This window comes from Natrix helvetica (genome assembly GCF_964273705.1).
Source record: "Natrix helvetica genome assembly, chromosome: 5".
NCBI classification, from domain to species: Eukaryota; Metazoa; Chordata; class Lepidosauria; order Squamata; family Natricidae; genus Natrix; species Natrix helvetica.
Window position 1 is genome coordinate 40397191 of NC_138551.1, and position 21628 is coordinate 40418818.

The 21628-nt window shown below is 38.3% G+C and overlaps 1 protein-coding gene and 1 long non-coding RNA gene across 7 annotated transcripts in view; both read right to left on the minus strand.

The window, feature by feature from the left end:
* Positions 1–1076: 1076 nt before the first annotated feature.
* LOC309393570 (beta-galactoside alpha-2,6-sialyltransferase 1-like) overlaps positions 1077–21628 on the minus strand; it is a 71213-nt gene continuing 50661 nt past the window's right edge. For all 6 annotated transcript variants that reach the window (XM_081955910.1, XM_081955913.1, XM_081955914.1 and 3 more), the window contains 5 exons: positions 20520–21160; positions 19347–19444; positions 12321–12422; positions 5283–5457; positions 1077–4891 (listed from right to left, as the gene is read on the minus strand). In XM_081955910.1, the coding sequence (XP_081812036.1) occupies positions 4650–4891; positions 5283–5457; positions 12321–12422; positions 19347–19444; positions 20520–21120 (1218 nt within the window). In that variant the 5' untranslated portion in view covers positions 21121–21160 and the 3' untranslated portion in view covers positions 1077–4649. The remainder of the gene's footprint in view (positions 4892–5282; positions 5458–12320; positions 12423–19346; positions 19445–20519; positions 21161–21628) is intronic.
* Positions 5519–12310, minus strand: LOC309393571. The gene is made up of 3 exons (XR_014175612.1): positions 11953–12310; positions 10183–11571; positions 5519–8148 (listed from the first exon to the last, which is right to left on the minus strand). It is a non-coding gene; the product is annotated as an uncharacterized lncRNA (long non-coding RNA).

Genomic DNA, 21628 nt, shown 5'->3' on the forward strand with positions numbered 1-21628 from the left:
CCTATAGGTGTACTTGGTATTTACCTCTCTTCACCATTACCATACCTTTCAAACTGACTTTTCAATACATTTATCCACACCAGCTTCATAAAGAGTAGTCTTGGAATATAATTATTTTTTTAAAACCTACGAATTCTGTTACTATTTTTGATCTTGAATGTAACAATTTTGACTCTTTAATTATGGTATTTTTGTATTTCCTATGTCTAAGATTTCCTGGTATATTTGCATGTTTAACCTTTTTTCTATTTAGCAAATTTTATTTTATTCTGTAATTCTTCTGTTTCTAATAAATTTAATTGTAGAACTTTCAACAACCCTGCAGTATCTAGCTGGAAAAGCAGAAGACTATTTGCTTGCTGTTTCCAGCAGAGAAGATTGTAGGGTTAATTGATTAATCAGTAGTTAGCAAACCACATTGATTAAATCAGTCAAAATCCACATTCCTTCCTTCTTAATCCATTGGCTCTTAATCTCTTATGCTCACAAGAAAAGAGACAATGGAATGTACACATAGACATCACATTCCGGGCAGCAAAATATTAACTAGTAGAGAGTCATGAAGTGCCCATGAAGTGATCATGAGGTAAGCATGCATTTGTAAACCAATAGTTGCCAAGTGTATTTTCTGTCCAATGAGCTTTTACTATTCTGAGAATTTTGACAATAAAAGGGAGCCCCGAACAATGTTCTGGGTGGGTGCCCTTCGGGGTGCCTTCCATCGGGTGGCCTTCCCAGCACAACCTTACTCCTGTCTGCGTCTGCTTTTCTACGTCACCAACAGAAGATAAGGGTTCTATGTAATTTCTTCTCCAGTTTCAGTTTCAAGCTGTATTTCAGTGGTGTTAAAAGGGTGGCCCGCGGGCCAGATATGGCCTGTGTAGGCCACAACCCTGGCTCCGCAAAGGCAAAAAAACTCCCCATACGTCACAGTCATCATGATCTGGTTGGCAATGCAATTGAGTTTGATGCCCCTGCCAGTGTATTTCAGTTGAATCACATCATATCCACACAGTTTCAAATTCTAATTTCATTTCAACTAATGAAATGTCATGAAGCAAATAGGGATAGAAACAATGACTTTACAAAACTTTTATTACAATTTTTACATCTTTGGGTCCTTCAGAGTTATTTCAAATTATATTAAAGAACATTATTGACAAATCAGACATTGATGCTTTACAGATTTAAATTGAAAAAAAATGCAAATGCTTCTTAATAGAACAATTCTTTACAGGCATATAAAAATAGTAAAGAAACACATCTTGAGACAAGGTACATTTTGGACAAAAACGAAAAGCATTCAATTGGCTGGAATTTGGATCTTAAAAGTAGTTCTTTTAATCCAAGTCCATTAAAAATATAACATTATTGAATTATGTCATTGCCTTCAAATGGTTTTGGAAAACAACATTTTTCAGATATGTAAAATTGGTTAAATAGGACTTATTATATATACTTGTTTCAAATACTGTGGCTGGACGGAGTATATGACACCATCTCATGTAAAAAGAATACATAATCAAGGTTTTCTCTAATTATCCATGTTTTAGCTGAGGATGGCAATTTTGTGTCACTTCCACAGATACTTTTTCAGTGCGTTGGGAAGTTCTATATATCCCCTTCATATTATTAAAATACTTGAAAAACCAGACAGTGATCTGACTAAAGAAATTAAAATAAATGTATATAGATTAATTGTAAAAGTAAAACAGCTGGTGTTTATGATATGACCATTGTATAGATAATTCTTCACTTATGATCACAATTGAGGCCAAAATTTCTTTTGTTAAATGAGTTTTGCCCCATTTTATGACCTTTCTTGCCACAGTTGTTAAGTGAATCACTGCAGTTGATAAGTTAGTAACACGGACTCTTCGGTGAATCTGGCTTCCCCATTGACTTTGTTTGACAGAAGTTCGCAAAAGGGGATCACATCACCTTGGGACACAGCAATGGTCATAAATATGAACCAGTTGCCAAGCATCTGAATTTTGATCACATGATCATGAGGGATGCTGCAAAGGTCATAACTGTGAAAAACGGTCATAAATCACTTTTTTTAGCGCCATTGTAACTTTGAACGGTCACTAAAGGAACTGTTGTAAGTCAAGGACGACCTGTAATCACAATGTTTTAGAATACTCTTTTGCCCTGGAAAAAAATATTAATTGTTCACCGACAACATTATATTAATACATTTGACTTTCTCTCAAAAGAATAGTGTTAAAATCAACGTAGCAAATTACTTCAATAATAATAATACCCAAAGTAGCCCTTTCCTATCTATCAATATGAAGATATCTGAAGAAAGTCGAAGTATCAAAGTAAGCCTCAGGGAGTAAAAGAAAAAAAATGTTTATAATATATTTGAAACAGTGGCAAGGTGAAACAAATATAACACAACAAAATGATGTTGAAATATTCATTAGATTGCTAGGATGGATGTAAGTGTTCCTTTTTTGATAAAAGGAGATCTGATCATTTTGAGGTACTAATTATGGTTGTAAAAAGTGTTGCAGATGTAATTATACCAACAATATCGTTCCTCGGTTATACAGAGGATACTTTAGAGCAAAGCTGCCAAACGTTTGGCCCGTAGGCCAGACGTGTCACACGCTGGGCACGTCCACACCCAGTTTAGCAAAGGGGGGGGGAAAGTCCCGATATGTCACGTGACACTGCCATGATGTGAGTTTGACATCCCTGGTTTAGAGCTACTGCTTTTCAATTCATCATACTGAACTCAGAATAGCCTCTGCCAATGTTTTTCCTCACTGAAACTAAGAGTGGGGGAAACATGGCATGACAAAAATGTCACCCCTATCAACATTTGAATTTGGAAAGTGACTTAAACAAGCTGTCACAGCACATTGTTCTCTTAGCAGTTTAGTTCTTTTGATAAATCAGCTAAAATGAAACAGCCTGGGCCACATGCTCAGAGGAAGTATATTGTGTGAAAACTGGTTAGTGTGTATATGAATCTACATATGTGAAAAACAGCAACATTAGTGTCTAAGGTTATATAGCATTAATTGAGTTTTGGTCTTTTTCAACATCATATATGAAAAACACATGTATTTTCAAAATTATCCACACTGTATAGAAATTGTAGACTCAGTAGAAAAAGTATTACCCTGCAAAACATATTCTTGAAACAAAATAAAGCACATTTTTCATAGCTCCATCTTTAATGACATATGTAGGGAAGATGCATCCAATTAAATTTGTAAAAATTACTTTCCAATTCTTAATACTGGATTTATTTTAGTGATATTGAAAGTATCACAGCATATCAGGCATTTAACAGAATTTGGCACTGTTTATAGTATCTGCAACATCCGATTTGGAATAGCATTTATTCAGCTCCTATAGAATTGGACCTACAGTAAATGCTGCTTCAGACAGTAAATGCTGATGACTAGCAGCAATAAAATGTTGGAAAGTGGCATATCCCATGCCTGCTATACCACTCTGCTACCTTTAAGAGCTCTGGAGTGTTAATTTTTGGATAAAACAAGTCATCTCATCCTTCACTTTGGATTGCAAAATGTCTTGGTAAAGGCCTGAGCTCAGGGCTGGGATTCATTCCTCTAAAAGTGATATATTATTTTTCATTTCCAGTGTCTATGGAGATTCCCAGTCATCCAGGTCATGGTTGTCCCAAAGGTGCTTTTTCAACAGGCAACTTGACTTTCTTTTTTCTTGAAGATGTTTAGCTTCTTATCTAAGAAGCATCCTCAGTTCTGACTGAATGCTGTGGAATGGAAGGATTTATATTTTCTGCAGTCATCTGGTTGTTGGCACTTTCAAGGTGGGTCATTAGCTCTCTGAGAGTATTGAGGCCCCTTGGGGGTGTTTATCTGTGCCCTCAGGATCTCCTAAATCAGAGTGCAAATGGATGTGGAATCTTCTTGGAGTTGTGAAAAGATTGTGTTATACACAGGAGATACTGTAGGTGAGGTCTATCCCTTCCCTTCTATTGAGAGAGAGCGAGCTGTTCAATTTTAACATCTATCTAACATCTTTTACTCCATTTCAAACTAGTAGCCTTCTCTGTCCAGAATGTGGACTTTGTGAATTTCCAGTTCTCATTTGTCTATCGGCATGCCTGGCCTTACAAATGGCTCTCTAAATTCATATATTCTTCTCACACTGTTGCTGTCTTGGATCATATTCTTATATTGACTTCTGAATAGTGCAGAACAGACACATCTGACAACAAGGAACAGAAATCCTGGTCCCTCCACCACTGGCTTGTTTCTAAAATATGGAAGCCTCATCTAGAAGTTTTCAAGCCTCATCTAGAAGCTTTGAAGCAATAACTGCCCAAAATGGTGTATTTAAAAAAAATGCAGTCACAAAAATTAGACACAAACCAATTGTGTCCAATTTTTGAGAATATATTTTTCACTGTATTTCTGTAACAACTGATGGGCAATTACATTCTTGGCTCTCATTAGAAATGCATTCTGCAGAATGCTGTATACGTCTCTGGCACATGTTGCAATCCTGAATTAAGGCAAATTGAATGGAAGAAATGCACCTTGGTTTCTTGAAAGGGCCCTTACAACTCTTACTTTTAAAAATTAAAGTGCTTTGTGATTCAAGACAGGTTTCCAAGGCCAGAATATGGGATATGTACACTCCTAACATTGTGCTTTCCTTAAGCCTGGTAAAGTCACTTTTCCATAATTGTAAATGTCTTCATCTGCGCCTTGATTAAGGTGCTTCACCATATTTTTTTCAAAGAGCTGGGGGTGATAGGCACCCAATGTGCATGCTTGATCAAGGGCACTCTGGTAATAGTGGCAAAGATCTGTTTGCCTCTTAGAGGGGAGAAACTCATAAACATTCACTTCATCACAGAAGTGCATCATAAGAACGATGCCTAGAAAAGAGAAAAAGAGAAAACTTTAGGCATGTTAAAGAAACAATTTAACAGCAAAAAATATTAATAGTAACACAAAACAAAACAAAGGGAAAAAAACCCGCTTCTTTTGCCCAGAAACCTCTAAAAATAGAAAACTTGAAGGATTCCATACCAATCTTTTACTAACTTACTAACTTAACAATTGCAGTGATTCACTTAAGAACTGCGGCAAGAAAGATAGTAAATTAGGGCAAACCTCACTTAACAAATGTCTTATTAAGCAACAGAAAATTTGGGCTCAACTGTGGTCATAAGTCAAGGACTACCTATATATTGTACATAATATCATCTTTGTACTTTACTTCTCTAAAATAGGGATACAAATCAAAAGGAGAAACCAAAGATTTACCAAGCATGCCAGAAGAGGGTGGATTTGGCTGAATATCCTCCGGTGAGTTCTCCTGAAGGATATCCCAGAGTTGCCATTGCATGTAGGGATTCAGGATATAAAAAGGCTGCTTGGGATGCTTCTTCCGATAATGCTTGTAGCTTTCAAAGAAATGGTAGTCTGGTTTCTGAAACCACTGAAGCCAGAAATGAAAATGAGTTGCAAATCTCCTCTTTGGAAATAAGATCCTTTTTAAAAAATTATTTTTATTGAAAGTTTTAATAACAGAGAGAAAAGAAAATACAAATGAGAGTTAAAAAAAAGAATTGTGTATATAGAAAAAAAAAAGAAAAGAAAAAATATAAAGAAGTAGCATCCATCACAATCTTACATACACATAGACACACACAGACACAGACACAGACACACAAAGAGGAATCAATTTCCGGTTGGATTTCTTCCACTCTTGGTGAATTTTTATCCTTTTATCCTGCCTTCTCTTACTGGTTTCTAGCAAGTAAATGGCAGATTTGACCTTGAAATGTCTTTTCATTAAACAGCTTCAAAAATGAATATTAAACTGTTAAAGGTAAGATATTAAATGTAAAGTATCATTCATTTATAAATTTCTTCAACATTATATAAGTATTTATATGATGTCGTATAAAAAGTAGGAATAAATTGATTGAATAAATTGCAATCTTAATTGCAAATCTTATAACAATTGTTGCTGACAATCTCAAGTAATTGGTTTTTTTTGGAAATTTTTTATTTTATTTTAATTAAATAAAAACACAAAAAAAGAATCATCCTTCATTACATCTTTTAGAAAGCGTGTCGATTGGTTACAAATAACTTTCGTGAATTTCTTCCACAGTCATTACTTATAGTTCATATTAGATTATACACTTTAAATCAAAAATCTTTGTATATCTTACTATCAATGTACCACAATTCTCATTTGACTACAATTATTTGAACGTGCTTTTACCTCAAATTATTCATACTTAAAGACACAACCACATAATGGCATTCAGTAGTTATTTCAAAAATCCTCCAATAACATTACACTTTTATGACATATTCTAAGTAAAAGTCAATTAACAAAATTTCTAAACCTTCTGCCCCTTCCCCCCCCCCTTTTACCAATACCAGAGCATGTATATATTATTAAACAGTATCCATTGACCTTTCCTTGTTGTTATTATAATTGGCTAAAAATCATTTGCTATTTATATTCTACCTCCTCTCGTCAAACCCAAAAAACATTACACCTTTATGACAAAACCTAAATAAAAGTTTGTTAATAAAATTTATAAGCCTTTTTCCCAGATCACAATTTGCAATTTATATCCAAATTTCTTTTACTAGTTTGCCAGTACATACATACATACATACATACATACATACATACATACATACATATATATATATATATATATATAATTAATCTGTATCCATTATCATTTCATTATTATTGTTAGGGATGTAATCCTAGGCTTGGCTTGACAATGTATATAAGTTATGATTACTTTATTATTACTTTAAATGATTCAGAGATGTAATTGGTTTATTACCTAAAGCAGCCATAAAAGGGAGCCAGAATAGCTGTTAGTTCTCTCTCTGTTTTGTTAGAAGCTGATCAGGTGTATTTTGAGGTATTGTGGTTTGCTACTGTTAGCTACTTTGTGTGTTAAACTGAGAATATTGATAACTGATTGATTGTACTGTGTATGACTTGGACTGATAACCGGACTCTGAATACCTCTATATTTCTACATAGTAAACTACTATATTTTTATACTATTCAGTGTCCCTGTATGCTGGTTTGTGCGTATTATTCCATATCACTCACATTACGCTTCTCTGCATACTCGCTCTCCCAACGGGGAGCTTAATTACTTAACAATTATTATTATAGTTAATTATTTGTTCACGAATAAACATTTAATAACAATCTAAAACAATCTAAGAATTACTAAATTCCTACTTATTGCTCAACCAAAATTAACTAATTTTTTATTATCAACTTTCATTGTCAACCTGTATCTTTCCAGTAACAAAACAGTCTTATCTCTCTTGCCAATTGTGGTGTCAGTCTTCCTTTTATCTCCTTTATAAGGTTTTTATAGACTTCTCTCCGCACTTTGTTGCTTGAAGGATGTCTCAGGTAATCTCGTTGCCCTCCAGTTGTTATTAAAGTTAGCTTGTCTTTGGTTGTCAATCGTCTTCTGAAAAAAATTCTCTTCTTAAATCCATCATCATTATCCTTTCTTCTTCTTCTGTATCTTAGAAACTGGGGTACAGCTCCAGTTCGTTGAATTCCCTCTTTCATATTCCCTTTGTTCCACTTTCACCCACATTTGCTCCATTAATAAATTCATCTGTTGTCTTGTCTTTATCTTCTATGTCTTAATTCTCCCCTTTAATTTTTTTGGGCTCAAACCCCATCATCTTTTGCTGTGAGGAACACTAGTTTTTCCAACTTCTTCTCAATTCTCCCATATCCTTCCAATAGATTTTGAATTCCAGCCAGGATATTTTGGAATTTTAAGGTTTCCTCATCTGAATATTGATCCATGTTTCCAAAAAAGAAGAAGGAAAAAAAAACTAGTAGCCACTGCCACTCTAACCTTCCAGGCCTCTTTACTTTTTGAATTTTAGGTTGACTTAAACACAAGTTCTTTTGTGCTCTTCAAAAGAGAAGCGTTCTGTTTTTTCCCCCTTTCTCTCCCCTGCCAAAATAGCTTTCAAAAGCACCTGCAAAAACACTTCATGCCCTTGGCACTTTATCAGTTTCTGTAAACAAATTGCAAACCCTTCAGCTGCAAGATCAGTAAGATCAAAGAGGAAAAAAGAAGAGATACGTTGTTTCAAAAATTCCAGCCTCAGCGCCCTGCCGTAGGGGCGGCTTGCTGGGACCCCCTGGAATGGCGGCGGCCGTGGGGGGGTCTCCAGCTTTGCCCCAGGAGCCGGAGAGCATAGGGAGCGTGCGGAACCGAACGCAGCCTGGAAGGAAACAATTAATTTGAACAAAACAGCTGAAGCGCGGTGAGGTGAGGGGGTCTCCCCAGGTCTTTTACTGTCTTTACTCTTTTGACTATTTTGCAGTTTTTTGGGGGGACTTTGTTTCAACCTCTGGAGGAGTTCAAATTGGAGGGGGGGGGGAAATTCCACCCCCCTTGGAAAAGCGGCCCTTGGAAAATCTCTCCCTTTTATGGGGGAGAGAAAAAGTTTAAAATATACTTTCACTTCCCTTAAATAATGGGGGAATTTTTTTTTCTTGACTACAACTGCGAGAGAAAGGATGGCTGAACTGATTCTTCTCTAAACTATCTATGGGAACTTTGATTTTGTTGTTTCCTGACCACCTGTACTGGCTGAGCCAATATGGCCAACTTCCTCCTTCTTCTTTGTCTTTATGAATGAGACTCCTCCCTTGGAAAACTTTATGGCTTTCAACTAATTTCCACCCCAGAGATCTCCAGGAGCCTCTTTAAATACGTTCTTCCCCTGGATTTGGAATATTTTGACCCACCTATTTGCTTTAGTTTTGTATCAGACGATTTATTCTCCTTTGGACTTGCTTGCCTGGTGATCCCTACCGGCTGTGCTCTCCCACAGACACCATTTCTTTGTATAGAACAATAACTATCTCTGAGCTTCATGATGGGCCCAAAGAAGTTACCGCCTGGTAAGGCCTCATCGGCCCCAACATCTTCCACGTCCAGCCCCATTGCTCACCAGTCACAACTGGGATCTTTTCTACAACCTAAAGCCTCTGAAGAGAGTGCAAAGGATTTGTCTATTCATCAGATGCTTCAAGTTATCTTAAAGGGACAGGACGAAATCAAAAAACAACTGCAGGACTTAAATGAACAGCTCAGAGAGACGAAACAGCAAACCACACGGAATGAACAGAGGATAAGTGTACTGGAGGAGGGTGTGGTTGGGATGAGAGACGAGATGAAGACAATCCAAAGGGGGAAAGTAGAATTTGGAAATCAGATGTTAAAAATGGAATTTGAAAGGATGTCTTTTTTCCTTAGGTTCCAAAACTTGCAGAAGTTGAGAATGAAGATCTTAAGGAGATTATGACCACAATACTAGCAGAATATATGAACAGAGATAAACAACAGCTTTGGTGGGATATTGACCTGATCTATAGGGTTAATTCAGCCTATGCAAGAACACACAATGTTCCAAGAGAAGTTCATGTTAAATTTCTTAGAAAAACTACAAGAGATGAGGTTCTAGGAGCTCAAAGGGGAGGACCATTAAAATATAAGGATAAAGAAATAACAATTCTTAAACAGATCCCAAAGAAAGTAAGAGATAATAGAAGGAAATATTCCTTCTTAGCAAAAAAATTATACAATAATGGGGTCTGGTTCAGGTGGCTGTTACCAGAAGGCATGTTGATTTTCTGGGAGGGCAGTAGAATTAGAATCAACACAGTAGTGGAAGCAGAGGCTTTCACTCAAAAACACAGTGCTTTCTTAGGTGAAATGGGGGATGTTACACAAGAAACAAAGGAGGGAGGGGCTGAGGCTCTGCCAGTGGACGGGGGGGGGGATGCGACAACTAGAAGACTCAGATCACAAAAGTGATTTGAAACATTATTGCAATTGTTGTTACAATGTACCTTTATGGAAGTAATACAAAACAAATGACTGAAACATACTGATGATTTTGTGTTAAACTCAAAACTGCTAATACTTATGTAAATGTTGATATTTTTCTATTTTTGTTTGTAAAAGTTGTGAGACCTGGAGGGCTTCTCCCCCCCCACACAATGTAGCTGTCAAAATGTTTTATAACCCTATAATCCCTTTTCCCTGTAAAACTTTTAAAATCAATAAAATTTGAACAATAAAAAAAGATGAACAAATATATACAAAAAAATAATAATAATTTCAGCCTCTGACCTCCGAGTGGCAGTGTTGCTACTTTTCACTTCCTAATATTTATCTCTGGCTCATAGGAAACAAAGTTCTTTAATGAAATTTAATAACAAGTAATAGGAAGAATTGTTAAAATAAAAAGGAAGGTTTTAGTCCAGAAGTCAAAAAACAAAAGTAACAAAAAGCAGAAGAAAAAAATATTAATCTGTTCACTTTAGGAGGAATAACAAAAAACGTTGCGAGCACTTCAATCCACAAAGTATAGTTACAAAGGGAAAAAAAAGCTTTCCAAAGCAATCCACTATAAGTTAATTTTGCTGCTTAATTCTTTTGCTTAGGGATCTAATTTGGCTTTTAAAAAAAAGTTTCTTTGGGCAGTCTTTCCCAAAATAGACAAAATACCTCACCAGATGGACTCACTTTCTCTTTTCCCTTCCTTCCTTCCAGAGCTGTCCCGACTTCATCAGCCTGGGGCTGCCTGTTTACCACCGGCTTGAAGAGCTTCCCTTGGGTCAATCAGGGACTTTGCGATGTCCCTGAGACCAGCAAGTCTTCGTCTTCCTGATCACCGTCTCTATTGGACGGTTTAGGTCCAAATGGACCCTCCAGCAGCAAAAGTGTCAATGGCGGTCTCGGAGTGTCGAGACCGCACATTGTATCATTGCGACGTTGGCTCCCCCCAATTGTGTGTGTGTGTGTGTGTGTGTGTGTGTGTGTGTGTGTGTTTACAGGAGCTCCTTGTGCTTTCCCTACAGCAATGATGCAGCATAAAATAGAAAATAGCATATCATTAAATAAATATAAAATGTAATAGAATTTAAATGTACTTTTTACTGGTCTAAATGTCCTTGGATTTTTTCCCCAGATATAATTCATGAATAAATAAATTTACCAGAAAAAAAATACAGGTAAGTTTTAAGCAACAATTCCTTGTACAAGAGCTCTCTCTTGTGGTTATAGATATGTTAAATTCAAAAACATTTTTGTTTCACAAAACACAAAGTGAAACAATCAAATTAACAGTGAAAAGAGTTAATATGAAAGATATTGTGTTCTTTACTTTCAAGCGACACAGTAATGCTTTTGAGAAGCATAGGAAGGTAGAAAACTATATTTATGCTGTGCTTTGCTACTGTGACGCACCAGCAATACAACACTCAGGCCTTTGAGAACAGCTTTATTTGAAAATCTATAAACTACATTAAAGAGGATGTGATGGCTCAGTGGCTAAGCTTGTCATTTAGAAGGTTGGCAGTTCAGTGATTTGAATCCCTAGCACCGCCTAACAGGGTGAGCTCTTGTTACTTGCCCCAGCTTTTGCCAACCTAGCAGTTTGAAAGCATGTAAAAATGCAAGTAGAACAATATGAACCACCTTTGGTGGGAAGGTAACAGCATTCTGTGTCACTGTGTTAAATGTTTGCTAGCCGAACTGAACTGAATAATTACTGAAAGAATTACTGCACAGGTCATAAGCCTTATCTGACAATGATTTATTGCGCATGCTTAACATGTTTATATACATCACACATTCCAGAGACTTCTTTCCCTTTTGATCTTTGTCCGTCTGCCAGGAAGCTGGGAGACAAATTGTCTTTGCCAAAATGTAACAATTAGATAGATTTGTTTTATTTTCTATTTTATTATTTTTGTATTAAAAGTTTGTTTTTTAATTAGAACTTGTTACTAGACTTCATTTTCGCTTCTTAAAGAAAATGCTGTTTGGAAAAGCCACGGTCAAAGCCTCACTAGTTCAGGGTGAAATTTTCCCCCTGACATTCTGTGCACCTTTGGCATTAGTCAATGCCGGCAACATGACCATGAGATGTCTTTGGACAGCCCTGGCTCTTTGGGTTTGAAACTGTGATGAGCACCACCCCCTAGAGTCGGGAACAACTAGCACATATGTGTGAGGGGAACCTTTACCTTTACTATGTTAAATTGACTGTTGCCAATCTCCCAAGCAGGAATATTTTGTGTGATGCTGACAGAAAGGCTATATTAAAAGAAAACTCCCTAAAAGGAGTTCATTTAAATTGGAGATCAGAAAACATCTCAATGAAATACTAAAATGAAATACATATGAAATATGGTACTATCCCTTGGCCCACCAACTTTTCTAGACATCCTACATGCTGTACACCAATGACATTTACCTTATAAATACTGGCATGATATGGTGCTGGATCCCACAGAATGATGATTCCAAAGCTGAATTGTACATCTGAAATAAACCTCTTTTCTTCAACAGTAATAAGCTAGGAATGACAAAAAAGATGGAGATCATTGCATTCTTCCCTATTTGAAAAGGCTGGGGCATCCATTCCCAATCTAAGTATCCCTTATGTATATGCAATTCAGTTCTTAGAATTCTCAGTTCATTAGAATTAGAAGTTGAAGTGCATGTATCTGAGATTGCAGAAAGCTAACTTGAGTCAGATGACATGGCTTTATTTGGACCATTATTTTAAATTAGGCTTCTCCAACCTGATACTTTCCAGATGCATTACACAACTTCTCTGTGCAGGACTTGAGATAGCATGGAAGATCTTGCATATACAGCAACACAAGCAAAAACAAACACACTTACTTTCATGACCCACCAGCCCTTAATTTATGTGACAGTAGAGTTAACGGGAATAAATTACTGCTGCATGAGTTTTACATTTTCTTTTCTTGCCTCAGTGAGGTTTCAGTCATAGTAAATTACATACTGTGAGCAAAAATTATTCAAGGACATGAATGCAGGGTTAATATGGAGAGGAAGAAATAAACACCTTGTGAGTCATACAGCAACCACACACATAGTACAGGCTTAGTCCAGTTCTAATTTTGAAGGTTTAAGCAAAGATATGAAATACATTTCCAATGTCCCTGTGATCTTGAACCTTTGCATTCAAACACATTTCCCTACTTTATTTGCTGAAACAGTAAAAGAAATACCTCAAATGCCTTCACAGAGATACACACCCACACAATCAAACACATTTCCCTACTTTATTTGCTGAAACAGTAAAAGAAATACCTCAAATGCCTTCACAGAGATACACACCCACACATGCATGCACAGACAGGCACCTCCCCTGGTGAAATTTCTATCATTTGAAATTTTGCCATAGCATTGAACAACCCTAACCCCTAACCAGGGGCGGGTTCCGACAGAGACTACTGCCGGTTCACTCAGGGATGCGCCGTGCGCAGTACAACTTGCTCTGCGCATGTGCAAAAGCAAAAAACAAGATGGTGCTGCCTATGGCGCCGATGGGAGAACTGGTTTGGGGGCGTGGCAGGCCTGTGTCGTTGCTGGTTGTAGTGACCCAGGCCGCCAAGTTTGGTTTGGCCAAAGGTGATTATCAGGTGATCATTAGTTGGAGAGTGCATGCATTAATTTTTATTCAGATAATGCCAAGGATCCAACTCTGATAGTAAGCAGAAATCAGTCAGAGTTCCCTCTTTCAATAGTTCATACAATTTCCACTGTATAGTTTTGTAATAAAGGTCCAGCAAAGCCTTTGATTCCCAAATGACTGTAACTGCTTCCAAATGTAAACGTTTTTAATTTTCAAAATATTGTTGCCTCTGGATTATAGAAAAAAAAGAGGGTTTTTTTTTTTGTAACCATAGAGTAAGAAGTAATTTGTATTTGTTCTTATAAACAAATGCTGTAAAGAAAATCGGAGGTTACTTCTTTCTATTACATTTCATCCATCCCTCTTGCACTTTGGCTTCATTCTTGTTTCCCTTCTACTTTTTAGGCTTTCTTTTTCCTTACATTAGTTCTTGTTAGTTTTTATTTTTCCTTTTTAAAAAAAAATATTTAAAAAAGGAAAGAATGCTGTCTCTGGCAGAGAATGTTTATACAAAGATAGCAGAGTTATTTCTGTTATAATAGTATGCTATAACTTTATTTTTGGTTTATAGAGCAGTTGCATTTTTAATGTTACTCAGAAAGTAACCCTGAAGTTACTCATAAACCAACGGGTTCTTCAGAAGACTATCAATTGCCATAGCACCTCAGATGTTCAACTGAGGCAGCAGGTCACCATTAAACAAAGACTGGGAGCATGTTTTGTTTACGTCTCTGAGTTCTGTGAACTACAGTGATAAGGAAGTTTATAACGAACTTGTCTTAACCAAGTCCTTATCCGTTAACTCAACTACCTCATTAATATCCTGTCACTGCATATTTCCGGTTATTTTAGCTGAGCACAATGCATCAGAACTACAACTTGAGATATCTGCTCTCAGTGACTTCTATTTAACTGTTATAAATCCACCGTTTAGTAATTCTGTTTTGTATTGATTGCTTACTTCGTTATCTATTTAACTGCTTGGTCTCTCATTTCTTCTTAAATTTTCAATTAATTGTTTCCATTCTTCCTCTGGTATAAATAATTACACCAATTAACCAATAATGCCATATTCCTATTGGCCAGCCAACTTTAGTGTATCGACTAATTTTCACTTCAGCATTAATTTTACTTCTACTACTTCTAAATACAAGGAGTCCTCGACTTGCAACAGTTCACTTAGTGACTGTTCAAAGTTACAGTCCTGAAAAAAGTGACTTATTACCATTTTCACACTTACAACCATTGCAGCATCCCCATGGTCATGTGATTAAAATTCAGATGCTTGACAACTGACTCACATTTATGACGGTTGCAGTGTCTTGGGGCCATGTGATCACCTTTTGCAACCTTCTTACAAGCAAATAGGGAATGGGGAAATCAAATTCACTTAACAGTTGTATTTCTAATTTAACAACTGTAGTGATTCACTTAACAAAGATGGCAAGTAAGCTCATAAAATGGGGCAAAACTCACTTAACAAATTTCTCATTTAGCAACATAAATTTTGGGCTCAATTGTGGTCGTACATCAAGGACTATATATATATATATATATATATATATATATATATATATATATATATATATATATATATATATATATATATATATATATATATATATATATATATATATATATATATATATATATATATACACATACATACATACATATATATATAGTTGTATTTGTACTGATAAATAAATAAAGGGAGACTAGGATAGATCTATTTCGAGCTAATTAGCTCTCATCAGCTAGCCATACCCTTACTGGGATTAGAACCCGGGCTGTATATATATATATCTTAGGCAGGAGTCTTAACCACTAAGCCACGGGTTCTCTTCCTTATCAGTTGAGCCAGGGAAATAAGTATATATTTGTGTTACAACCCCTGGTATGCCTAAATATGGGAGGAAGGTCACACTCCCTCTTTCTGTCCTTCGGCTTCATCACAGAAGACCATGCAGGCAGAAAACCATGCAGTTTTCTCTCCATGTGCTCAGATAAACTTACAAGTATTTGTATAGAAGGAATGATTTTCAGTGACTCCATTTCCATCACTGCACTGCATTCATCATATGCAGAATGATTCATGCATTCCAGCATTGTTTGATGGAGTCAGCTGCAATGAATATGGAATCTCTTGAGTACTCCTCTCCAACCTTGTGCCCTCCAAACATATTAGACAACAACTTTCTGAAACTGGCTAGAAGTCTCTAGAACTGCAATGCAGGTTGAGGCTTTTCTTTTCCAGTAGCTAACTCAGACATGGCTACTCTTCTAGGTCAACTCCAGATAGTTATTGTACTACTGACTTGCTTAATTCTAAGTAAACATGTACAGAATTATACTGAACTTCTTGAAATCCATCATAGGGGTTATTCCCACTACAACTTTTAGGTAGAGTATTAGCATCTTTATTAATCCTGGTTTTCTTTTCTTTTTTTACTAGAGAAAGGGAGAATAATTTTCATGGTGATTGTACAGTCCCAGTGAAGTTTTTCCTCCATCATTGACATTAATTTACAGGCACTAAAGATATTTGTTTTCCTGCAAAGACTAATAATAGCGTGCACATTAAAACCTCCCCCCCCCACACATCCTGTGCAGAAACTTCTGCAAAGTTTCCTGTGTCATTTCCTCAAAATTCCAATCATACATAAAGCACTTTCTGGTAATAAGTTTATTTGAAGTCAAAGCTGTATTTGGAATCAAAGCTGCATCTCTTGGCTGTTTTATGATTTGGATTCCTGCAATATAAATAAGAAGCTGAATTGGTTTTTTTTATTATGTTAAGTAACTTTTAAAAGTATCTAAGTTTCCATCTAAAAGGATTGCACGGTTAAAAACAGTGCATTGCCTTTAATTACACCTACATTTATTTTGGTTGCTCTTTCGCTCAAGTTGAAAAAAAAATGCTTTCAATGTTTTTTTTCAAAAAACAGAGAAGAGAAAATTTCAGTGAAATTCTCATGAGGCTTGGCAGTTTTTGCACTGATGACAAGTGTGCATGTAGCTCTTCACTTTTATCACAGAATCCATTTTCCAGGGTTCTGCAGCGGTACACCCCAGTACGTGCGTACCAGTGCCTGCTGGGAGCACCAGGTATTGTTCCAGTATGGTGCTCTGGAGGGCCCACCTGCCCATCCGCTCCCCTTACCACTATTTGAGTTGACCGTGGCATTTGCGCACGTGCATGGAGTGTACAGTGCCTGCGCGATGCTCTGCCGAGCAGCTGGAGCTTCATGGGTAGTGGGTATGCAGGCACGCGCTGCGCATGTGCACGTGGTGGGCGCCTGGCCCCATTGCAGCATACCGGTTGCAACGGGATCCAGAACCCACCACTGTTCTGCAGGCTACAGCCCTTTTGGTTTCCCATGCTTCAGTTAAACCCCCCAGTAATAGAGAACGGAACTCTCTTATTTGGCATTTAAAAAAAAAGAGGCACGGGCACCCAGCTGTGGAAGCAGAACATTTTAAGTAAAAATTTGTAACGGTGTTACTGCACTCTCTTCCTTTAATAATAATAATAATAATAATAATAATAATAATAATAATAATAATAATAATAATAATAATAATAATAATAATAATAATAGAATAACTTGCAAAACCAGAAAGAACTATGAAAACAATCAAAAGCACATCTGCTAATAATATAAAGAAAGAAAGAAAACTTTCTGGAAATTGAGAGCCATATCTTGACACTCTATTAAATTTAGCACAAACTGCACATCTATTTTTAGACTATGATACTTGAACGTCAGCTGTAAAAAAGCTGGCAGGCTAAGATAGAAATGGATATGATCTGGACAAAAGCTAAATGTAACTTAATAACATGAAATTAACATTTAAATAAACTACCGTGTTTCCCCGAAAATAAGACAGGGTCTTATTTTCTTTTTACCCACAAAATATGACTTGGGCCTTATTATGATGGGAGGGTTTATTGTTTTGGGGTTGCCCAGCAGCTGCTCTCTTCCAAGCGGGCTCCCAAAGAGCCGGGCATAGCCTCATGGGCGAATGACTGTGTTGCGCTGTCGCAGCAGCGCAACGCAGCAGCCATGAAGCGACCACGCTCATGAGCAGCCAACCGGCAAACCCCCTTTCCAGCAGGGCACAGGGCTATTCACTGACCTAGGGGTATCACCAAGCCACGCAAATGCCTGTTTGCTGCCACCTGGCTCCCATGGCTTGGCGCTTTAGAAATGCTAGTGAATGACGCTCTGCACGGCTGGAGAAGGGGGTTACCCAAGCGGCTGTTCCGCTCTTGCTCATGCACCTCCCAGCCTCATGATGACCTGGCCCAGCTCTCTCTGCAGAGGAAGAGCATCTCCGCTGCAGCTGCCGCCACATGGCTTTTTCTGCGGCTTCCAAACTGAGTCTTCCAGCAGTGGCCACTCTGGGCGAATGCTCTATGGTTGTGGGCCAGCTGCCAGTTTGGAAGCCGTAGAAAAAGCCATGTGGCGGCGGCTGCAGCAGAGGTACTCTTCCTCTGCAGAGAGAGCTGGGCCAGGGCATCATGAGGATGGGAGGCGTGTGAGCAAGAGCGGAACAGCCGCTCATCTAACCCTTCTCCAGCCATGCAGAGCGCCATTCACTGGCATTTCTAAGGCACCAAGCCACGGGAGCCGGGCAGCAGCGAACAGGCATTCACACAGCTTAGAGATACCCCTAGGTCAGTGAATGGTGCTGTGCCCGACTGGAAAGGGGGATTGCCGGTTGGCTGCTCATGAGCATGGTCGCTTCATGGCTGCTGTGTTGCACTGCTGCATTAGCGCAACACAGCTATTTGCCCATGAGACTGTGCCCGGCTTTTTGGGAGCCCGCTCGCAAGAGAGCAGCCACTTGGCAACCCCCCTCTTCAGCTGGGCATAGAGCCACTCACCAACCTAGTGGTATCCCGAAGGCACCAAGCAAAGCAATCAACTTTGCCTCTCCCCTGGTTGCCGCAGCTTGGCACCTTTGGGATACCGCTAGGTCAGTGAGTGCTGCTCTGCCTGGCTGGAGGGTGGGGTTGTCCAGGAGGCTTATTTGGGGGGGGGGTTATATTTTTGCCCACCTGAAAAATGTGGCAAGGCTTTAGTTTCAGGACATGTTGTATTTTCGGGGAAACACGGTAATAGATATGATCTAGACAGAAGCTAAATTTAACTTAATAACATTCAGTTAATTAAACTAACATAGGTAGTCTTTGAGTTATGATCCTAACTGAGACTGTCATTTCCATCATTAAGCAAAACATCATGGGACTGTGCTGCTTTATGATGGCAGTCCTAGTTATGGTTGTTAAGCAAGGACTGCACAGTTATTAGGTAAGACTTCATGCTACTCTTCTCTGCGCTAACAGCCTCCATTCCAACTCCTCCCACTAGCCTATCTCCACCCATTTCTGCCTTTTTCACTACACAATACAACATGGCCAAACACAGAGGCTGCTATATTCTGTTGCCATCCTCCCCAGCTCCGCCAAGCAGCCTAGAAATCCTTTTAGCAGACGGAATAGAAAGCACCCAATTCATAGGGCTTGCAGTAACCAGCAGGCATAGGCTGCGGAAAGTGTTACTTCTTGGCTGCTCCCTTCCTCCTCCAGCCAGCCATGGTGGTAAGAGCCCAATGTTGGACTGGATGCAGAACTAGTACCAGTTTTTGGACCCAACAACCCTCCCTCACCTGGCCTTTATCCTCCTTGTGGCTCCGCAGGCAAGAAACCTGGAAGGTGGCCTGGTCAGGAGTGCTTGCTGTTTAGGAACAGACTACCTTTCTGAATCTAGCCCTTGTGAAAACCACCCAACTTTTCCCACTTCTCTTGTTACTTAGCTGACCTACCTGAGAATTAACAAGGCGTATTGTAGTTTTCTCACCGACATCTACCTGAAACCCTTTGGTAGGGGCCCCATTAAACCGCAGGACTGCATCGTGGCTGTCTGAAAGAAACAGAAAATATGAACTGAGTACATCTCAGAGCAAATTCTCAGTAGTTCAGCTATGAAATCCTCCTGTGTTCCACACACACACAAAAAACTAGGAACAAGTTTCAATGTCACCTCAATGTTCTTGTCATGCATTTGAAAAAAATTATACCATAGCCTTATAACTAATTTATGTTGATCTGCTTCTACATTAATGTTAAACCTTTGAAAAAAAATAAGAGGGAGGGAGGAGAGAGAGAGAGAGAGAGAGAGAGAGAGAGAGAGAAAGGGAGTGAGTGAGTGTGTGTGATAGAGAGATCATTTAAAACTCAAGAGCATTAATCGCTATACAATAAGCTACTCCTTTAACTAAGATGTAGAGTTGGGCATAGATGGCTTTATCCGATACCTGCAGCTGCCTCTCTTGCAATAAAGAAACACAAGGTGATTCTGATTGATTGCAATGAACTGGAATGTATGAGGAATGACCAAATGAACCTTAATCTGGACAAGTTGATAGCAAGGAAAATTGGCTAGGGCTTCCAGTTGGGTTTTTTAGCCTTGTCCAAGTCCGTGCGCTCCAGATATTTGCATTTGCAGAATAACAGAGTTGGAAGGGACCTTCGAGATCTTCTAGTCCAACTCTCTGCTCAAGCAGAAACCCTATACCAGAGGCCCACAACCTTTTGGGCACCAGAGACCGGTTTTGTGCAGAGAAGTTTTTCCGTGATCAGAGGGGCCATGGTTTCTCATGCTGCTTGCAACACATGTATGGGTTTTGCTTGTTTAAAGGGCCCATTTATTGGAATGCTTCAGACCAGTGCCAGTCCACAGACCGGGGGTGGGGTGGGTGTTTGGGAACCCCTACCCTATACTATTTCAGACAAATGGCTGTCTAATCTCTTCAGCTGTCCAAAACCTTCGGTGTTGATGCACCAAGAATTTCCAGACACAAATCATTCCATTGATTCTAACAATTAGCTCAGGATAAACTACCTTTTCCTGCACTATTGTACCGAAAACTCACAGGAAAACATTTTAATCATATTAAGTTGCTTTTGTTGTAACAGAAAAATACACAAATACAAACCTATTTCTTCTCCCAAATGCGAGTGCTTCATAGATCCTGCAGAGGATACAACTGCACATCGGCCCAGCTTGCCCAGTTCCATGCTGATATTTGTCGTAGGCAGGTATGTCTCCCATTCAGATGTATTAAAAGGGGCATCAGATGTAGTTATCATCCTAAAGTCTAGGTTTTTCTGAAGTTGGCACAACACTTTTTCTGGGCTGAGTTTAGCAGTATTCTTTGGTCCAGTGTATTTCACATGAAATTTGTTCATTTTTAAGTAATGCTTTCTTTGCATTTGCAGTTTAGGGTGAAGTATTTGGGAAGAACTATACTTGTTCCAGACTTTGATTTTCTTGGGCTTAGGTTCAATATTATTAAATTTAACCTGGGATTCTTTGTTAGACAAAGTAACTTTGCCTGTGCCATTGAGAGTTTTATTCTGGCCCATTCCTGATTTCATTTTAATCCATTTCCACAGCTGCAGATGATCAGTTTGGCTTTCTATTTTTATAGAGAGGAAAGTTCCTTTCCGAGTTTCCTTCCATAGAGAAACAGTCAGGACCAAAATGAAAAAGAGAATGCCGAACATCCATTTTCTAAACAACTTGACATTTACCATAATGTACAATACATTAGGTTTCAGTTTCAGATGTATGGACCTGAAAAATGAAATAATGTAAGTATATTAATTATATTATTAATATAATAATAATAATAATAATAATAATAATAATAATAATAATAATAATAATAATAATAATAATAATAATAATAATAATAATAATAATAATAATAATAATAATAATAATAATAATAATAATTGGATTTCCACCCTCTCCGCGATGATTTTGCGGATCACTTGTGGTAACAGGGGGAGTAGTGGAAAGGCATATAGAAGTTCCTGGGGCCACCTGCAGCGGATAGCATCCATCCCCTCCACCCCCGGTGAGTGGAAGTGGGAGAAGAACCATTGGAGTTGAGCGTTCTCGCGGGTGGCAAACAGGTCGATTGTTGGAATGCCGAATCTGTGGGACAACAGACGAAACAGGACCGGGTGTAATCACCACTCTGCATTGTCTATGGTGGTCCTGCTCAACCAGTCCGCCTGGGTGTTGTCCACCCCTGAG